Source organism: Neltuma alba, unplaced genomic scaffold (genome assembly GCF_004799145.2).
Source record: "Neltuma alba isolate B1F8T4 unplaced genomic scaffold, ASM479914v2 tig00013660_pilon, whole genome shotgun sequence".
NCBI classification, from domain to species: Eukaryota; Viridiplantae; Streptophyta; class Magnoliopsida; order Fabales; family Fabaceae; genus Neltuma; species Neltuma alba.
The window spans coordinates 14411-36481 of NW_021637835.1; the positions used below are offsets into that span (position 1 = coordinate 14411).

Genomic DNA, 22071 nt, shown 5'->3' on the forward strand with positions numbered 1-22071 from the left:
TTTATTATTCAACACATCCAACTCAAATGCAAATAAACTTGGGCTGACTATACGAGTCGACTCAAACATAATTGCGGGTTCTATGACCTTGCAGCTCATTTGTGGGTCAAACTTAGTTGGCTTTGGAATGTTCTGAAAATTGCGAAGAATTTTTCTATATTTTTAGCGCTATCCAACCCAACACACGATATCCGTTTTGGTCTTTCATACCAAATCTGTATCTCTGTTTTCTTTTAAAGTTATATTTTAAAATAATCTTTTAGATTAATATTTTAATTAATACTATCTCCAGACCGGGCAGTTGTAACTTTAAATTCTTATTTTTATTTATGTTGAAAAACAGTTTCATAAATCAAACAAGAAGGCAACAGAGTCACGTCAGAGAGTTTCATAACTTAAAAAAACATTTCGTTTGCTTTTTTTTTTAATCTCAACTCAGTATATATATGTTTGGAAGGAGCAGTTTATTAATTTCATCTGGTTTTCAAAAGTGCTTGTAGTTTTTTAATCAGAAGCTTATAATTTCACTTGATTTTAATTAGGTAGTTTTTTTTTTTTTTTATGAAGTACTTATAATTTCACCTCATTTTAATCAAGTCTCCGTGATTACAAGTAGTGAAAGACAATTTAACAAAAATATAATTAAAAATCAGATGAAACTATAAAAATATAATAATAATAAAAATTAGCCGGACCTTATATTAGTTTTTTGCTTCCATACATAATCACACATATACACACTTTATACGACAGGTGGACCCCACAGTCTCTTCTCCGTTTTCATTTTCCAAGTCTCTTCCCTCAATTTTTTAATGCACTTCACCATATTCAGGTTCAAAAATATCTGTAAATTTATATTAAAAGTGCATTCAAATGCTGACGTGGAATATTTTGATGCACTTTTCCGAGATGCAAAAGTATCCATAATCTTTCAAAATGAGAGCAAAAATACCACCACCATTAATCCTTGTTATGTTGGCCGTTAGTTTGATTAAAATGTTGACATGGAAGATGACCCGGCTACAATAATGTCCTTGCTGGAAGGGAAAGGGAGAGATTAAAAATACTACAAAATAATCCACATGCCCACTCAGATTAATTTATTACTTTTTTAAAAATTGAAAAATAAACCTTCCTAAACCTATCAGCAAAAAGACACACCCTTCAGCCGCAACCTCTTATCTTGGTTCTTCTACAACCACGAACCAGATCGATAAGGAGGAGTGGCTTTGACAACCCAGCTACGAGAATTAGTGAACCTGTCGATGCTTGCTTGTGTTCTCTTGGATCGAAGGTTGCAGAAGATGACGAGTTGCTTCCAGGCTAAATCACCATGAATGGTGGCTTCCATGGCCGAAATTGAAGGTGTGCTCGCCCGAGAAGACGAGTAAGGAAAAGACGGAGATGATAGAGAGAACAGGAGGAAGGTAGTCGAAGATGAAGTTCAGCGTTAAACCCAAATCTCTGACAGTGATTGGTGTTGATCTGGGATTAACATCGACGATGAAGGAATTCGGCCTCCGTCTATGACAGTGATTAGTGTTGAACCCAAAATGAGGTTCATCTCAGGTGGGCATTCGACAGCGGGATACGGGATATAGCTTCGATTTCAAGAAGTTGGGCCGAGATAGATGTAGCAATCTCTCCCTCACATGAGTTTGTGTAAATATAGCTTGATTCCTATCTTCTTTAATTGATGGTTCTGCGTTTGATTTTTTTCTTTATTTTGATTTCTGAGTTTTCCAATCTTGTAGATGATTGTTCTTTGAAGATTATGGGTTTTGATTTCTCCCACAATTCATGAGTTCTGTATCACTCCTTCAAGTGCTCAAGTTCATTTCCTGCTTCACAGCTTCAAATAATGTTCGATTGCTTCGGCTTTTGATGAAGAATGATTTTAATGTTTAATATTCGATTGTTGTTTTTAATGAGATCTAGACTTTGGGTGATTGTCTTGCATGATTATTTTCCTCTAGTTTATTTTCTGGGTTGTGATGAACATTCAGAGCGAGAGAGTGAAGGGGATGATGTCGATGTGGAATTATATTTTTAATTTTTAACTTTTCCGTATCTGCTTCCATGTTAAAATTTTAGTCAGACTAATGGTCAAGATAGCAGGAATTAATGGTGATGGTATTTTCCCTCTCATTTTGAAATATTATAGGTATTTTTTAGGATATGTTTATGGGTATTGTGCAACTTGGCCCTTACGTTTATAACTCTTCGTTTCTTTTCATGTTTCTTTTTGGCCAATGGAGTGTTCGTTTCAATCCCACACAATAGGCAATAATAATGCGTGTGTCACCTGCTAGGAGACTGAGATTTCTTTCATTGGTTAGTTTCTTATGAGGAAATTCATACCATAATTTATTTATGTAGTACTCCTCTAGTCCTATTTATAAGATACTTCCAATATGTTTCACATAGACCAAGAAAAACCTAAAACTGCATTAATTCTTTATTAAAATATAACAACTTTCCAACTTTACCCCTATTTAATATAAATACCTTTAAAAAAAAAACTATCTACACTATAATAAATGAAGGACCATATAGTACATTCATGGTAAAATTTAATGAAGTAACTTATAAATAGGACCAAAAAAACTTCTTTCTCTAACCTATAAATAGGACCAAAGCAGTACTGTGTTGCTATTTACTTGTAGGAAAAAAATTATTTTTAAATACAAGCCACTAGTAAAGTGACTAATAAACATTTTTTAATTTTACCCTTATTGACTTAGATGAGAAAAAAAATATAAAACATATTTTTTAAATACCTTTCCTTTAATAAGAGCAAAATGTGAAAAAATTATTAATTTACTATATTTTGTGGTTTGCAAGATTATATTACAAGTGACTTATAAATAAAAATAAAGTGATGTACATAAAACACAGTTTATCAATAACCATTAACTACAATCAAATTGTTGTTTATCACTCCACCCGTTTTATATACTCCTTTGAACCTATTCATAAGACATTTTCAATATGTTTCACATAGACTAAAAATAACATTAAATTGTATTAACCCTGTTAAAATACAATAACTTTTCAACTACACCCTTATTTAATAAACCTATCTATGCTGTAGCAAATAAAAGACAAAATAGGACATTCATGTTAAAAATTTAATGAGACAGGTTATAAATAGGACTAAGAAAAATTTTCTCTTTCTACCTTATAAATCATGTAAGAATTTTTTTAATATAGAAATGACCTATTTTTGCTTATAAGAGACACTAATAATCTTTTTGAATGTGGGTGTTTGGAAAGGTCCACATCACTTAAAAAACACCAATGCATACGTTGAAACAAAATTCATTTCACATACTTACCTTATACACTATAAAATCACTTTTTTTAATTGATTATAAAGATTGCCAATCTCCCTGATAATATCATTTTTTATTTTTGTCCTCATTAATTATTGGTTAGACTCACTACATTAATTATCATACTCATTGATTGCTCATTATGTCTCAGTCACTCACTTTCTTTCCACATGTAAAGTTGCTCTTTGCAAAAGATAAGTTGTATTTTAATTTTAGTGTTAAGGTGCATTCAGTATCCCCAACTATTTTTTCAACTATACTTAATGTCTTAAAGTTATTTATGGTGCATCCAATTTTCTGACGTAATTAAAATAGTGCACTCATACCTGAGGCTAACATAAACGTTATGCTGACTGTTAACCCCATGTCTCAGCATAAATTTGACCATATAACATCCTATTTGGCATCTTACATAAGCAGCAGCTGATGAACTGGTTTTTTGCTTACTCTAAACTTATTTATTTTTCCTTTTCTTTTAAAACAAAAGATCATCTAATTCAGAGTAAAAGAGGAAACAAAATTAGAGTCCATTCTTCTCTACCCCATCTTTCACCAACGGACGTAGAGGTTTTTCCTTTGGCCAAGTCAATGGGTGAATCAATCGATTTGCTCAGCTGAGCTGACGAAATGGGTGAATCAAATGGATGAGCTTTCTCTTGCTTCTTGTATGAGCCTTCTATTGTGCTTTGTAGTTCTCCCTCTAGAATATAGTTTATTCTTGCACTGATTATTAGAAAAAATAAAATGGATGAGCTTTCTCTTGTGTCTTGTTGGAGTACCTGATTAGTGGCGTTGCGGAGATCTTTCAATAATTTAAACTCGAGTGGTAGACGAAAAGATGGGGTAGAAGATTGAACCCTGATTTTGTTTCCTATCTTGCTCTGAATCAATCCATCTCTGGCTTTAAAAAGAAAGGGGAAAAAAATTAAATTCAGAGTAAGCAAAAAATGACATCATCAGCTGCTTATGTAATATGCCCAATAGGATTTTATGTGCTCAAATTTGACCTGAGTCATGGGCCCAATAGGATTTTATGTGCTCAAATTTGAGCTGAGTCATGGGATTAATGGTCAGCACAAAGTTTTTGTTAGCCTGGAATTTGAGTGTGCCATTTTAATTATTTCAGGATATTGGGTAGAGCACAAATAACTTTAAGACACTAGGTATACTTGAGAGAATAGTCTAGAGTGCTGGATACATCTTAATCCGTAATTTTAACCAACTCTGGAATTTAGATAATTCAGTTTTTTGGCCAAATTCAGTTACTTATCTCTTATAAAAAAAACTAGAGATAACTAGTCATAATATGTGTATAAACATGTTTTTTAAAAGAGCTACTTTCAAGAGAAGTCACGCTTTAGACTGGCTTTAAATGATTATTTTCTTTCATAAGTACAATCATATGCCCTTGTTTGTATTGATTTCATGAAAAAGGATTACATGTAATCCTAATTTAAAAAACTGGTTGAAATGTTTAGTTGGACTTTTACAATGGCAAGGAGGCTACATTTTGACTTCGTGATGCTGCTTCATTGCCTTAAATAGCTGAATTAGAACTACATTGTTGAGAGTTGAGACATATAAATATAAAGACCTCAATCAAATGCAAAACACACTTCTGCTTATTTAATACGATACATATCACATCCCCAAAATTTTCATTTGGCAATAAAGGATCAAAAATTAGGATGAGGGTCAATATAGGAACTAGACGGGGAGATGAAACAACTTTTGATATGAAACCCCAAAAAGGTTCGGACTGACATTTTCGTAATTATCAATCTAAGAAGGGCAAAACAGAAAAATTTGAGAAAAATTTCAGAAAATCCCTGAAAAATAAAAAAAAAGTATAGAGTAGAGTTTTTGGAAAGTTGGTTGAAGCCCAAAAGGTGAAATTTCAGTGAAAATGAATTATTATGAAATTTCCCATAAATAGAGGTTTTTGGGAAAATTATTGGGGAAATGAAGGAAAATAATTATTTTAATGAGTTAGAGGCATCAATAAATTTGGGAGATTGATGGAAAATTCATCTCAATGTGTTTTTGAATTTATAAAATTGGTTTTAGGCCTTGAAGGCTCAGGAATTAATTTTAGAGAATTTATTTTCCCTCAGATTTACCGATAAAGGCCTAATCGGAGAAAATTCAAAATAAATACCTAGATGGGGTGAAAAATCATGAAATTTTCCAGATCATGCTCCCATATTAAAAGGTGAATTATCATGGAGAGAAATGAATTTTTAGAGGTTTGGAAAAAATTATGGAATGTTACTAGTAAATAGTAACTGATAAAGTTTCAAATCGGTTTGAGATAATGATTTGGTTTGTGGGCTATATTTTTAGGCCAGCCCAAACCATTTGTGGGACCCAAAATAGACCCATTACAGGCCTAATTTCATACGCTTTCCAGATTCCATCATTTTTATTAAATAAAATGCAAAATTAAGAGATATTTTTGTGGAAAAATCTAGAGAAATGCCACATTGAGTGATCTGAATATTTTGGACACTTAATGGCTGCCACATACACCTCCTTATGTGTCTAATTTCGTCCAAATCAGGGGGCAAGAGCGCAGATGGATTTTTTCTATAAATACCCCTTGAAAATACAAAGAAAAAGCTAGAAAATTGGGGAAAATAAGGGGAAACTCTGCCACTGTTCATCCAGCCACCCTTGCACGAAATTTTGAGGTGTTTTAGGCAAGGAATCATCCAACTTACTTCAAGGAAACACTAAGATATGTCCAAGCATCAATATCTCTAAGTTTTACATTGATTAAACAAGGATTTTTGCTTGGGAAAATACTGGGAAAATGCTGGAAAATTCTGAGAAATTTGGTTGAGATGTGTGGTGCTTAGGAAATGATAGAAACCTTAATAATTAAGTGGAATAAGGAAGACTAAGTGATGTATGGATTGATTTTTGGATGAAAACAAAGTTAGGGTTTAAGGGAAGGAATTTCATTCAGCACTGTTCATGCAGAAGAAATTTGTTTTTTCTTGATTTGATGATTCCAATGGCTTTAAAACATGTTTTTGTGTAGGGATATAATGTTGGAAAGTGTTTAAAATCATTGGAATCAAAAATAGAATTTTTGGAAGCATATAGCCCCCTATTCGGCCAAGAGAAGTTCATGGGGAAGGAGTTTGAATTTAAAAATCTGATTGCACCATTGGATTCCTCATGAAAAATTGTGTAGGATTGAGTCATGAAATGGTTGATTCTAAAAGAGGAATCAATTTGTTAAAAATCAAAGACAAAAGGGGAGAAATTGTTAAGTAATAGTTAAAGTGTTGGAACTAAGTTGTCTTGTGATTAATATGGCATACGTTTATGCTTGGTTTAATATGCATTGAGAGGAGGAATTAAGGAGAAGCATTGCTCCTTGGAGGAATTAGTTGGACAATCTTTGAAAAGGTAGCTTTGAATTATAATTTGATTGTTTATCTTGCTTGTTTGTTGTGATTTGTTGTTGCTTGGATTTGGAGGAATTTTGTGGTGACTTTGATTGTTGATTGACATTGGTTATGCTTTGGCCAAATGCTTTGTAGTATGTCAATGTAGATGATATAATGTTCCTCTCCTTGCATGATATTTAGCATGAATTCCTATGAGTTGGGAATGAATTGGATTGGATGACATATCACAATTTAACTTGCAATGATTTACATGAAATTATAATTCATATGCTACTGAGATTTCTTTGAATCTCATTCCTCCTATGCCATTTTATGCACTAATTAGGAAGTGGACTAGGCATGGATCAAGGCAAGGAATTGGTATTGGGATAGTGGAGCAATATGTAATTAATGTTGTTATGTTATGTTGTGTAAGATATCATTGAACTTTATGTAATGGTTGTATCTAGTTATGGATGATGTTATGATGTGTATTATACTTTATTCTCATGCCCTAATATTGGAATTATGCATGGTACATTATGGAATGGATGTGAAAAAAGGAAAAGGGGAAATAAATTAAAGAAAGTGGCAATTATCGGATAGAAATTCCCTAAAAAGTGTCAAACTTGTGGCACATAAAATAATGAGAAATTGTGGGAATATGAGCGTGAAATTTTACAGTCAAATATTTCTCATTTTTAGCTTTAAAAAAAGTGGTAATTCATCAAATTTGGAGTTGTGTGTTAAGAGTTATGCCCTTCCAAAGTTGGGCAAAAATACTAGAAATTCGAAAATTTACCAAATAAACAGTACATTTTGACAAATTTTCTGGAATTATTATGGATTGAATTGGACTTAATGATTAATTTTCCTTCAGATAAATCTTAGCAAGTTTCATGTGAAAATTGGAACCACTTCGTTTTGATTTTTCTAGATTTAATTATGAATTTTCAAATTTGGCCCATTTTCGGATGAATAATGTATGACAGGATGAACAGTGAAATCCTGAAATTCAAAATTTTCCATCCGGAAACGTTACAAAACGATTTATATTAGTTCCAATTGACATATAATGGATTATAAAGAGAGGTGTGACAATACATATAAATATACAATTTTAATTCATCATATACGTGTATAGACAAGATAATTTTATCTTTCAATTTATTATTTCTATGTATTCACACATTCTTTGTAATCTAATATATTTTATCTCCTAAATTTATAATGCATTCTTTCAAATATCTATATTGATTTCACAAAAAATCCATATAAGGATAGTAATGATCGATTAAAAGGATATTTTAAAGAAATTAACCCATATTTATTACAAATAATTAATTTAATTAATTTTCTTAATCAATTTAAATTAGTTAAATTGCCCTTATATTAGGCGCTTGAGATAGTATTTCCATTGTTTTTATCCTGTGAATTTCATTCCCTTTATTTTTGGGTTAATATAATTTTTAGTCCCTCAAATTTGTCCTCATTTTGGTTTTAGTCCCTCAAACTTCAAACCATAGCTTTTGGTCATTCTAGGGGCAAAATGGTCCATATTTTTATTGAATTATAAGGACCAATGTTTTAAATGAAAATCAATGTGAGAGACTAAAACCTATGATTTGAAATTTAAGGGACTAAAATCAAAATAAAAGCAAATCTAAGAGTCTAAAAATTATATTAACCCTTTATTTTCAATAAAAAAATTCGCTAAACATTCTTTAACTGATAAAGAGAAGTCAATTTCTTGTTTTTTTCAAAGACGATAGGCTCTTGACTCTCTAGTCAATATATATTGAATAAATATCTATTGTCTCACTAGTCAATAGTCAATATATTGAATAAACATGAGATACGCATTAAATTGATTTTCCACACTTGTTTGGACTTCGACTATACACATGTTAACGTTCTTTGGCGGTCGGTCTGTGACAAATTAGATTGAAGTGTGGTTTTCATTCACATATTCTACTAAATATAAGAAACAATAGAAAGACTTTATTGAAAGGGTGTTTGGTTCAATCTAAAAGCACATTTAAAGAGTGTTTTTACGCAAATTGAAACAGAATTTGTTTCGCATACTTCGTATGCCATAAAATTATTTTTGAAATCATGGTTTGTTTTTCACCTAAACACCCTTTCAATTTTAAATATAAGACTATAGTCTATTTTGTTTTGTAAATTTATAATTTTTTTTCAAACCCTCTTTGCACATATCAAAGAGTATTCATTAAGAGGTAGTTTTCAATGCAAATCGAAACATATCTTTATAATAAAAATTTAGTCCTTATATTTTCTTAACTCGAAACAACTCAATTTTTATAATTCTTCCACTAAATAAACTACAAAAACTGAGTTGTCTTAAGTTAAAGTTTATGGACTTGGTTAATGATTGACAGAAAACTTACTTAGAGACTAAAGTTATATGTTCCCTTAAAATTATATTGTTCGCGTAATCAGTAACATTGATTTTCCCAATATAAAATAAGGCTAGGAATGTATTTTACTCTTTCAGTCTCACATTTTATACTTGCCGTTCATCCCACTTAACAAGATATATATTTTCAACTATATATATATATATATATATATATTATTGTTACATCCATCCAAAGAAAACAAGAAAATGGATTTCGTCTTACGTTGGTGCCCCTACCTTGAAGATAAGTCGAAGAACTTTCAAGGTGAAACGCAACCCAAGTACTAACACCATCCAGCTGTAATAACATGTCCTCTCTTCAGTCATCAAGATGGATTCTGCTAACTGCCAAACCAACTTATAGCTAACTGGACGCTGCTTCCCAGTCCATTTACGGCACCCCTATATGAATGTCGTTTTGCCTTGCTTTCTTGATAATGCATTGGTTATGCTTCATCCTTTTCCATAGGAAAAAGAACGAGGCCCACTAAGAGCCAGTCTTTGTGAAACCAACCCGAAAGTCCCCAAAACATTGGAGAAAAATCAAATAGTTTAAAATTCACATTTTTATGTTTTTTTTTAAAAATAAAAATTGGATTTACGGGAATGTTTCTCAGAAATAACGTTAAGAAGAGTACAATATAGTGTAAACAGTACTAAGTCATATCCTTAATATAAGAAATAGTTTGACTTTCAATTTGATCATAAATATGACTCCAATTCACTTTGTTTCTCTTATTTATCTATTTTTTCTATGCACTTCCTATAGTAGTTGTACATGTTAAAATAACCTTGTTAATACACATGATTAGCATGAATATTTTAGGAAAGAGAGTAACTATTTATTATAAATAACTAACCTAATTAATTTTCTTAATCCACTCAAATTAGTTAACTAGTTCTTGTATTAAGGACAAAAAAACTATTATATCTCAATGTGCAATTGTGCGGGGTAGGGTGGCCAAAAAGAAGAAATAAAAGCATTTGTATTAGCTCCGAAACGATACACTACACATTAAACAAACTTTAATGCCCTCACGAGGGCAAGCATTGCATTAGCTATAGCGACCCCAAAATAAACGCATTATTTTATGTGTTTGAGGTGCAATTTTGGCTCAAAAATTTCCGGTTCCTAAGTTTTTTTCGGATTAATGTCATTCGGAAAATGTTAAAAAGGGGGGCAATATCATTTTTAATAATTAAAAATATTAACAGTCAACATTAATTTTTTAATGGTAAATGTTAGATCTTTAACAGCAGGTTAGAGAAAATTGCTCTTTTTTTTTTTTTTAATAATTCTGAGATGATATTGATTCTAGAAAAGTGCAACACCTTACTTTTATATATACTAATAGGATCATTTTAACATCTGTGAATCACTAACATCAGGTTTTCGACCTGGAAAAAAGACAAGAATTTTTTTTTCCTTTAACATTGGAATTCATCAATCAAAAATTTCAAACCTTTAGAATAATTGAAGAGTGATCCACATTCAAGCATGCTTTCAACTTAATCTGTAATCACCTAGAATGATTTCATACTACGCAATCTCATAATATTATATTAAAAATATAGCAACTATCTTGGTTGACAGCATGTCCTTGCACCCCGTAGTGCTCTCCTCTTTATGTAGAGGATGCAAAATAATATTTATGTAAAGCAGCTAAAGTTACTTGCCCATATAACATATATAATAAAATAAATATTAACTTATCAAGATATTTTGCTACATATGTACAAAATATAACAGGCATACTTGCTCTTCAACCAGGTCACTTTCTTCTTAAACAAACTTCTTACCTTCGAGCTACTAGCAATTGCTGTTCATCATGAATGGGAGGGTGAGATTCTAAAGAATCCCCATAGTAGTAATTTCCATCAAACAAATGTGCAGATTATATAAAGCATGCAAAACAAGCCAAAGTGGAACATAATCTTGCAAGCTAATATAGTTAAGCATTTATGCACAATGACAGATAGACAAGCTGAATAAATAATGAACAAATAATTGGCAGATCCTGCCCCATGTCTATTAGCTGCACGTGATCACGGCTAAATAATCCATGCAAGGAATTAAGGATTACATATTCTCATGCTTTAAACAGCAATATGGCACAAACAGACATGCAGTATTCATACACAAGTGTAAGGTAGGAAAGAACTATTACCTAGTCTGCCTCCCTCCAAATCAAACCTTACCATCCTCTTTTCTTTATGCTTCTTGGTGGGCTTAAGCAGATATATAAACCTATCATATTGGTAAGGGTAGATCACTATTTGATTCAACTATAATCCATAAATTAAATAACTCTCTTCAAATCTCAAATCTTTTTTAATCTCTACCCTTACTAGTTGGTCATCCTAGACAATTTTCTGTATCCATAATATAACTTCTGAAAGGTTTTCCTTTCTTTTGTAACTCCAAATAGCTACTATATTTAGTAACTGCTCAAAATACTATCTTCTTGTCTATTACATTTAAGGAAAAACGAGGTGTCTTTCATACCTCAATCAATTTCTAAAGTGAAATTAATTAAAATCCATCTTCACTAATTTTGCACCCATGGCCGAGACACAATATTTGTGTGTGTGTGTGTGTCATCGCACCAATTGATTTTATCTCAATTCCAGTTATCTATTGACCATCTTAAACTTTGGTCTAGTATTCCTCCAACAACCTCTCCAACAACTTCTATCAATTACCAATTTTAACCCACACCTTAGCCGTTAACTGTACCATTGAGAAATTTCCAAATACATACCTTTTAACCATAAAACACACCCAAACCTCACGGTCAATTCCCTACCACTCATACACTTCCCCAACCTCCACTTCTTAATTAATTCTTTCATCATTTAAATCTGAAAATCACTTCCAACCTTGGAAATCACCATTATAGCACCTTAACCCTACAATCCCTTCGTTTTCCATGTCTTAAGCTCATAGGGAAATATTTTTCATAAAATTAATTCATTCACAACTTACTCAACTTTCAATAACTATGTTCCATCTTTAAAATTCCAGATTCGAGACTCACACCCCCAACATCAACAAATCTCAATTCGAATAGCAAGCATAGTTATATTTGTGTACACACACACACACAGAGCACCATCTAAAGCTCTTGTGCATAATATCTAAACTTCCCTCACTTTTGTTACTATAAACCCAACACTATACAACCAAAACAGGGAGCTCCATGCTACTTAATTAAAACAGAGCTTTGGTTCGAAAATCATCACTTCGCAAACCCATTTCACACACGATCTCATATATACATACATATTTATATGTATATTGAAATTTTCCATTTAATTCCTCCAGAACCTGACGCCACCCAAAGCCAAAACAACAACAGTAATGATTCGAATTTAACATGCAGAGGAGATAAGCAACATGCAATACAATATACTCACGCCATTAACTTAACTCATTATCATCCTAAACCAGCGACTATCACCCCTGTTTTCAGCCGACACAAAACAGATCAAGGAATTCACATGCAAGCCATTAACCATACTTCATAATCATCAACCCATTCTCATCTCAAACCGGCGACCATAACCCATCCCGGTTCGGGAATTCATGAAACAGAGACAACAGCAACATGCAAGCTCAAAAACCAGCATCATATATCTCATTCTTGCTATAGGACATGAATTCGCGGATCTTTCTCTCCTTTCCTTAACTCTCTCTCACTACCCCGTCTCTCTCTCTCCTCCATTACAGCCAAACCATGCAGATAACGGAAAGGAATATGGCGGAAGATTGATCAGGAGGCTCACCTTCCTTGATTAATCGGCTTGCATGTAACTCAAACACCTCCGATCACTCCTCCAGCTCCGCCATGCTCTGCTTCTCTCGTGCTCTCTCTGTTTCGTGGGTGAGCAACCGGAAATGAGGGAAATGGACGAGTCTTCAGGGGTTAAAAAAAATGAGGCTGCATGTGTAGTATGTGTGGGAGTAAGGGAAATGGCCATTATGTCCTTCATCTCTTTACTTCCATTTCCATCCTTCCTCCCATTTTTCTGAAATATAAAATATATCCAGAAATTTTTCCACAATGTTTTGTTTGGATTTTCCTTCTCCATTATTTTCTTTGACCCATAACATAATTTCCCTAAGAATTTCGGGTCAAAAGTCAACTCCTAACTATTTTTCTTGAATTTTCCAAGAAAATAGCATTTAATTCCAGCGATTAATCCTTAATTCATTTTAAGGATTTTATGCCTCTAATACCTTCTTTACTATCTCAAATGATTATTCTAAAATTTTCAGATTAAATATAAATCTCTAAGTATTTTTTCATATTTTTCTGACAAAATAAACCATTTTTCTCTTAAAATTATCTATTAAAATTATTTAAGCCATTTTTGGGGAAATAAATTTTTCAAAATATTTCTAAACCCTGCCAATCAATATTCCATAATTTTTCCGGATTTTATGTGGCTATTAAATCATTTTAATAAATTTTCTCTTTTCTGCTCATTCTGAGTCAGAAAATTTGGAGTGTTACAAAAAGAATTTTCAAATATTCACATCCCCCATACTTTTTTTTTTGTGTAAAAAAAAGTTTAGATGAGTTGGGTTCTGAGGTCACTAGGGCCAGTATATGTCTTAAAGGTCAGAAAATACTTACAGAGATACTTACAAATCGCTCATCAATAAGGTCTTCACGTCCATCAATTGGATCAACTCAGAACTTAATCCTTGTAATTTGTTAAGGAAGTTTGTTAAGTTATTTTTTTTGGTAATAAATAAGTACTACTTTTCCTAGAGTATCATTACTAATCAAGTGTATTAGTTTTAACATTTGATGAAACCTTGAATATGTGTAACTACTATAAAGACTATCTTAAAGAAAAATGAATAAATAATAAAATCTTTTTCTTCAATCTAAAGACTGGGATGATAATTGCATAAGAACTATCAAATATGAGAGAAATACATTGTTACAACTTAAATACATCGAGATTCTGACCAAAAAAAAAAAAAAACTTACATACATCAAGAGGCCACTAGCCATTGTGATTGATCACGACTTTGTATTCGTTAGATGACTTTTAATGTTGTAATTCCCTCCATGACACGTCATATAAATTTATTAATTTATAAAATAAGACTTTAGAAGAAAACACATTTTTTTCATTTTGAAATATTTTAAAAAATTGCATATAAATAAATCATGGATTGTAAATATCCATTTAACCATTGTTTTTAATTAAATTATGGCCAATAAATATATACCTAAGCAGTACCATTTTCGTCCCCTTAATTATTTGATTTGAGTGGGAGAATAGATTTTGATCAGCTTGATTTTTTTTCCCTTAAAAAAAAAGAAGGAGAAACGGAGTTGAACGTTTTCAAAAGAATTTTTTCCCGTCTTTCTTTATTAAATTTTTACAACCCCGTTTGTTGTTGTTTTAAAATAAAAATCAATCTTATTAAATCTCTCCTATCCTCCTCACTAATTCCCGTCAAACCGAAAAGAGACATTAGTATTATAGACTTAATAATAGTCGCTTCATGATATTATAAAGTGAAGTTATTTTTTGCCCATTTCAAAGATAATAAGACTCTAATGTATTACCGAGTTTATTTGACATTTGGACCCCATAAGTCTCCTCTTATTAAACGGCCTTGGGAGAGCGTGGTAATTTAAATTTCAATCACACAACGTGGGCAATAATAGTGGCGGGTGTTATGTGGAAGAAGACAAATTTCTTTCATTAATTCGTTTATAAAGAATTTCATATTGGTTTGATTTATTTATCAGTTATGAACTACAATTATTATTTTTTGCCAGCCATTAACTACAATTAAATTGTTCTTTACTTCCTTTATTTCATTATATTTGTCTTTGACGAAAAATTTGTTTTATATTACATTCTTTTCTAATTCTAAAAGAACATAGAACAGCATTTTGCTTGTTTTACCATTGGAGTAAAATAATGTTTTTAGAGGTATTAAAGCACTGTTAGCAATAAATGAGGGGAAATTTTTGCAAAATGTGTCCTATTTTTACATAGAAAAAATTAATCTATATATATTCTTATAGTTTATTACAATTTTAATTTAGATGCTTATAATTTATTTTGTTTAAATAATGTAAAAATTATCAATTTTTATTTATAGAATTTCATGAATGCATGAAAATTTGCATTTTTTAAATGAAATTCCAAAATATATAAGTTAAAATTAACATATCAAAGAATAAGGACTAAATTCAAACAAAATAAACTAAATGGACCTAATTCCAAAATCGAATTTGAGTTAAACCGCAACAATTTACGGATTTATTTCCCCTTGTAGTTGTACAATAGTCTAAAAGTAGTGGTATTTATGTTAAAACAGAAGGAGTGTCAAGTTAGTCTATAGTATATGTACATAAACATTTTATGAACAAAAAAAAGTTCATAGAGAAGTCACGCTTAGGAAAGGCCTTAAAAGTTGAAATTTCTAGATCGATATTACGTGACAGTTGGGACATATATTTTAAAGAACACAAACAAATTAGTTAGCATTCAGACAAAACGTATTAAAAACGGTAAGGGCCATGGAAAAGTATTTAGAGTGAACTGGTATATTATTAAAAAATTATAATTGGATTAAAGAAATCGATAACAATAAGTTTCTTAACATAATTATTTAACATTCGGTATTATTGGATCTGTCCTAACCTAAGCATTGGAGGTCCCTCCCTCTCACTTTCTCTTAGGGTGTGTTTAGAAGGGAGGAGATGGATTTTAATGGAAGGAAGTGAAGGTGAGGAGAGGGAAGGGATTTTAATATTACCTTGTTTGAACTGAGAAGAAGGAAAGGGAGGGGAGAGATTTTAACATTACCTTATTTGGCTCAAGAGGGAGGAGAGGGAATATATTTTTATGTGGACAATTTTACCCTCATTTTATTTAAGTTGTTTTTCAAACTTTTTAAAATGTTTAATAAAATAGAATTATAAATGACATTTAATATATAAAATTATAATTTTATAATTATAAAAAATAAATAAATATAATTATAATAGACATTCAACATCTAACTCTATAAGATAAGAAGTGTTGTTTTCTTTCTAGGAATGTCGTTTTGTGTCGGAAAAAGGTTATTCTTTAACATTGTTATTGGAGTATTTTGCATTTATGTATTATATAAAAAATGCTTTAAAAAATAACAGATTTCGCTATTTACAAATAATAGAAAATAAAGCTTATTTTCCTGTTCATCATCCACACTTCATAGTACCTTTTTTAATAATAGTTAATAAAGAATTTCATTCAGTGCTATAAAAAGAAAAAAAGAATTCATTGAGATGAAAATGGACAAAACTAAACGCAATTTAATAAGATGTGGAAAGAGTGAAGGAGGTTGGGATCGATTAGTTTGGGAACATTAAATATAAGCATGGGTATGTTGGTCAGATAGCACAAAATATTACCTCTCCCCTCTAAATCCCCCCAATTTTGGAGGGGAGAGGAGGGATTTCTCTCCTCCCACAAATATTACAAAGCCAGGGAAGGGGAGCAAAATCCCCTCTTTTTAGGGCTGTTTGTTTTTGTTTTTTGTTTTTTTTTTTTATTCTCAAAATGATTCTATAAAATTGTTTCTAAGAATAAGTTTTGCAGACAAAAAACAAAAAACTTTGTTTGGAAAATAATTTTCAAAAAATCACATTTGAAAAAAAAACTTACACTTTGACAAGTGATAGTTATCACCGGTAATGATAAGTAGTAGATAGTAGAAAAGAAGAGACAAAGATTTCCCTAATTTTTTTAAAAAAAAATAGAAAACACAAAACAAAAACAAACAAAAACATGTAAAAGTTGTTTTGATTTTTCAGTTTTTAAAAGCATATTATTTTTTTTTTTTTTAAAACAATCAACTAAAAACAAATTGCCAAACAAGTTTTCTGTTTTTCTATTTTTAAAAACAAAAAATTGTTTTCAAAACAAGAAACCAAACAAGTCCTTAGAATCTCATCTTCACCATGCATTATATCAAAAATGGATGATTTAGATTCAATATTTTAAAAAATGGATGTCTGCCTTCTCTCTCTTATATATTGTTGTAATAACAGTTTTATAAAATATTATATCTGAACCATTCATTTTTTTTAATCAACTGATAAAGATGGGATTCTCATAAGAAAAAAAAGGAAAGTGGGATTCTAAGAGAATTTCCTTCCAACTGGAAAATATGATATACTTCCTGCGATCCTATTCATAACCTTTCAATTTGGAAAAGGGTATAGCCCATTTTATATGTTTCACTTCATGTTTTTCTTAACATTGCTATCCATAGATTGATTATTTGAAACTTATAATAAGAATCGAAGAAAGTAAAATATAAGTCACAAGTATTTGTCTTTTTCCTTCACAGGAAGGCGGAATTACACTGTAAATAGATCATCGCTAGTCTCACTTCCATCCAAGCTTATTTCAAGTTGACCTCAAAAATCTTTTGGTGAACGTACATTCTAAGGTGCCATCCAATAATCACACATGTAATGCGCTTGATTGATGGCACAACTGCATGATTGGCACAAAAAAAAAATTCTGTTTTTAATCACAGAGTCAACATAAATTATATATACTCCTCTATTAATTGCTATATATGTATATATGCTGGCAAAAAAATTTATTGCTATATATATACACAAGGCATTGTTAACAACACTAATATTCTCCAATTACACATGACCATGTGTTTTTTTTGTTTCATGTGAATTCATAATTAAATGTTAATATTTTAAAAACAGGACATATGGTTATATATAATTGGAGAACTTGATATAATGGATATAAGTAATAACTTGATATAAGTATTGTCTAGAAAGTAAACCGTCCTCATTATTTATTTATGAAGGAACAGTTAACACTAAATCAATCCCAATGTCCTTGAGAATTTGAGGGGAAAGATTCAAAACAACCTCTCTTTACATAGGAGGGAATGTGCATGCCATCACACTTATATTGATTTTGTTTATCAACGAACTAATACAAAACCTCAACTAATTAGTCTCATTTTAATATCTGCAACAGGCATATTAAAATTTCATTAATATATATTAGATCGATACCTGCAAAACTTTCAAAAAAAATTAAATATGTACATAGAACACATTATTCACACACACACACACACACACACACACTCTCTCCCCCCCCCCAAAAACATTCATTCTTATTTTTTTCTTCTATAAATGAAACTGTAAATGTCAAGCAAGTAATAAATACACGGAATTGTTTTTCTTTCGTTAATAACAACAAAGTCAATCTTGAGTTTGGAGCCTCTCTTTTGTAATGCCCCAATTTTTCAAATATTTCTTATGTTTCTATTTATAATTGGATTTTATATAAAATGAGTTACATTTTGATATCTTATGATGATGAAATGATGCAATTTTAATTTTTTTAATAATTTTTCAAAAAAAATAATAATGCATAATTCTAAAGTATTTTTCTTTAAAAAAATCATTAAAAATTAAGAAAAATGCGTCATTCATCAACTTAAGGTATCAAAATGTTACTCAATTCGTATAGAATCTAATAATAAAAAAAATATTGAGAAGGTTGGAGCATTACAAGAGGCGTGAAAGAGACAGCGACATCATCGGCCCCAACCCCAACGTTCTTCCATCAGTCAACACGCATTTGACAATCTAAACACATTAATGAGATATAGACTCAAAAAGAGTTGCATATTTATTACATTAACATATAAAACACTTCCCTGCGTCATACGGAACGTATTAGAAACGGTGCAAAGGCCATGACATGAATGATCCGAAGATCCATATAACACTAATTACGGGACGTGTTAATCGGAATAATTGATGCAAAAATATCTAAAGTTAACTCATACTTGAAGTTTTTCCCTCACAAGTACCTTGTGGAATTACATTATAAATACCTCATCGCTGGTTTCACTTTCATGCAAGCTCTAGCTTATTTGAAGCCTAGTTTCATTTCTCAGTATCTGAAACAACAAACAAGCTAGCTAGCATGGCTTTCTATATTTCTAAAACCTCGTTCCTTCATTTCTTGATCTTGAACTTGATTCTGACATGCCTCTCTTCAGGATTTATCCCTTCAGAGGGAGAAGAAGAGTACGAAACATTCCAACAATGGATGAAGCAGCATGCAAGAATGTACCCGAACTCTGAAGAGAGTGAAAGCAGATACCAAATATTTCGAATGAATCTGAAGCACATCAAAGAGACGAATGCCAAGAGATCCAATTCCTCTGGCGGTGGCTATCGTTTGGGACTCAACAAGTTTGCTGATATGAGTCCTGAGGAGTTCAAGAGAGTGTACCTTCGCCAACTACCTGCGCCGACCACCACCAACCCGGCCACCACCGCCTCAAGGTCCGGCTACGTGAAACAGGACTCCTGCACACCACCTGCCTCTGTGGATTGGAGACAGAAAGGAGCCGTGACTCCTGTTAAAGACCAACAACGTTGTGGTATGGACTTGATGGAACCCTATTATAAGAAATATATCAATTTTCCTTTTGTATGTCTGTAAAGGTTCAATGTGCTGATAGATTAATGTTTTATGGTTCATAGGAAGTTGCTGGGCATTTGGAAGCATCGGGGCCATTGAATCAATACATGCAATACAGACAGGGGAACTTGTATCCCTTTCAGAACAAGAACTTGTAGATTGTGACTCCGTAAGCCATGGTTGTTCAGGTGGGTCCCCCAAGAGTGCTTTTGAATGGGTTATCAGAAATGGTGGTATTAGTAAAGAAGAAGAGTACCCCTATGTAGCTCGAGACGATTCCTGCAAAGCCAACACGGTTTGTTTCATCTCTCTCTCTCTCTCTCTCTATATATATATATATGCATGTATATATTTTTAAGCACAAGTATCCTCTTATTGGTGGCAATCTTGTTTGAGACACTATCGGGCATTAAATGTAGACACCTCTTATAATTTGCCACATTGTGAGAAACTAGCCTTTTTGGCTAGACTCAACCCTGTTGTCCCTCTGTGTGTGTGTGTGTGTGACACAATATAGCTTCTCTGTCTAATTTGAGGATTTCAAAACGTTTCCGAAGCAAAATGAAGACAGTGGCGTGAAAATTACTAATTATGCACAAGTAGATCAATCGGAAGAAGCCCTCTTGTGTGCTGTGGCTCAGCAGCCTATTACAGTATCTTTGGATGCATCAAATCTTCAATTCTATGACAACGTAAGTATTTTCTCTGTCTTCATTCAATCTTCAATATGTTTTTTTTTCCTATTTAATCATTTTATTGAATTAATATTAATTGAGTGTTCTAATATATATAAATAACAAATCTTTCTTTTAGTTCGCCAGAATTTATGTACTTAGTTTAAACTTTCATATGAAACGCACCAAGCTATACGTAACCTCTGAATTTGGGACCATGTACAGATAATATCTATGGCCTTTGAAACTTCACAATAAGCCCTCTTAAACTTTTACATTTATGTATATGACTCATACGATAAATTCTGTACATTACTTAGCCCCACACCTACAACCTAAAGTTTAGAGGGATTATCTACACATTAACCACAGTTTGAGAGGTTATATACACACAAAAATAAAGTTTATTATGGGGATATGTAATTGATAGTTGGAGGTAATCTACATAGACTTAAAAGTCCAAGAGAGTTCTTGTATCGGTTAGCCTTTTTAATTTTACTTTAATAACATTTAAGTTTTTGTATAGTTTAGCATTTTTAATTTTACGTTAATGACATTTATTTTGAATTTTCAGGGGATTTATGCTGGTCAGTATTGCTCAAGGGATTCAAACTATGTGAATCATGCTGTTTTAATTGTGGGATATGGTTCAAAAGATGGGAATGACTATTGGATTGTGAAGAACTCATGGGGAGAAAATTGGGGAATAAATGGATACTTCCATGTTAAGAGGAATACAGATTTTCCAAATGGAGTTTGCGCCATTAATACTATGGCATTCTACCCAACCATATAAGATTAATGTACCGGCTAGCTAGCAAATCTCTGGTCAATTTCTCGTTTTCTTGTTGTCATGAACCGAAATCTATTATAGATTCTAAATAAAAAGTCATGAATTATTAATTATAGTAGATTATTAATGTGTCCTTTTCGGATATATTGTTAGTTATTGATGGAATATCAAACTTTTTTCAATCATTCTTGTGATACGGCCAATAGTTTTGACTACTAATAGTTTTGATCTGTCAAAATTTATTAAAATAACTTATTTATCATTTTGAAATTCAACAGGTGTTTTTTTAATCATTTTTCCTATTAAAAAAAAGCTCATTTGCCTATAGAAATAACGTTAAGAGTACAATATAGTATAAACAGTATATCTCAATATACAATTGTACGATAAAATAGGAATAGTTCTCTCTTGTATGGTGGCCAAGAGGAAGAAATAAAAGCGTTATTCTAGCTATAACGACCACCGAAATAAAAGCATCACGTTATAGACTTAATAATAATGTCTTCATGATATTATTAATTGAAGTTATTTTTTTTCCATTTCAAAGATAACAAGACTCTAATATGTTTCACCATAATTAAGAAAAATCTTAATTTCACTGACTTTACTATAAAATTTAATAATTTGTCAACTTTACACCTATTTAATATATACTTTATACTAGTACTTTAATACCTTGTTCTCATGAATAATAAGTGAAGAACACAATTGTATATTCATATAAACGAATTTAATAATGTAACTTATAAATAAAATAAAAACACACATTTTTTACCTTATAAATATAACTAAAGCGCCCACATTTAGATTAACGAGTTTATTAGACATTTGGACCCTAGAGGTCTTCTCGAATTAACGGTCTTTGGGTGAGCACGTTGCAATTTGAATGTTAGTTTCAAATTTACACCGTAGGCAGTAATGATGGCGGATGTTATGTGGAAGA

At 31.6% G+C, this 22071-nt stretch overlaps 1 protein-coding gene across 1 annotated transcript; it reads left to right on the forward strand.

Moving 5' to 3' along the window:
* The first annotated feature begins 19146 nt into the window (after window positions 1-19146).
* Window positions 19147-21307, forward strand: LOC114738709 (ervatamin-B-like). The gene is made up of 4 exons (XM_028926773.1): window positions 19147-19620; window positions 19724-19956; window positions 20219-20353; window positions 20910-21307. Exons 1-4 carry the CDS (start codon window positions 19158-19160, stop codon window positions 21129-21131), a joined length of 1053 nt encoding a protein of 350 aa, XP_028782606.1. The 5' UTR covers window positions 19147-19157; the 3' UTR covers window positions 21132-21307.
* Window positions 21308-22071: the final 764 nt, after the last annotated feature.

Excerpts from the sequence above, each read along its gene's own strand:
- LOC114738709 (XM_028926773.1), top strand. The coding sequence starts at position 19,158 with ATGGCTTTCTATATTTCTAAAACCTCGTTCCTTCATTTCTTGATCTTG. Across the intron at positions 19,957-20,218 it reads ATTCCTGCAAAGCCAACACG|CAAAATGAAGACAGTGGCGT; the intron begins GTTTGTTTCATC and ends ACGTTTCCGAAG. Across the intron at positions 20,354-20,909 it reads ATCTTCAATTCTATGACAAC|GGGATTTATGCTGGTCAGTA; the intron begins GTAAGTATTTTC and ends TTGAATTTTCAG.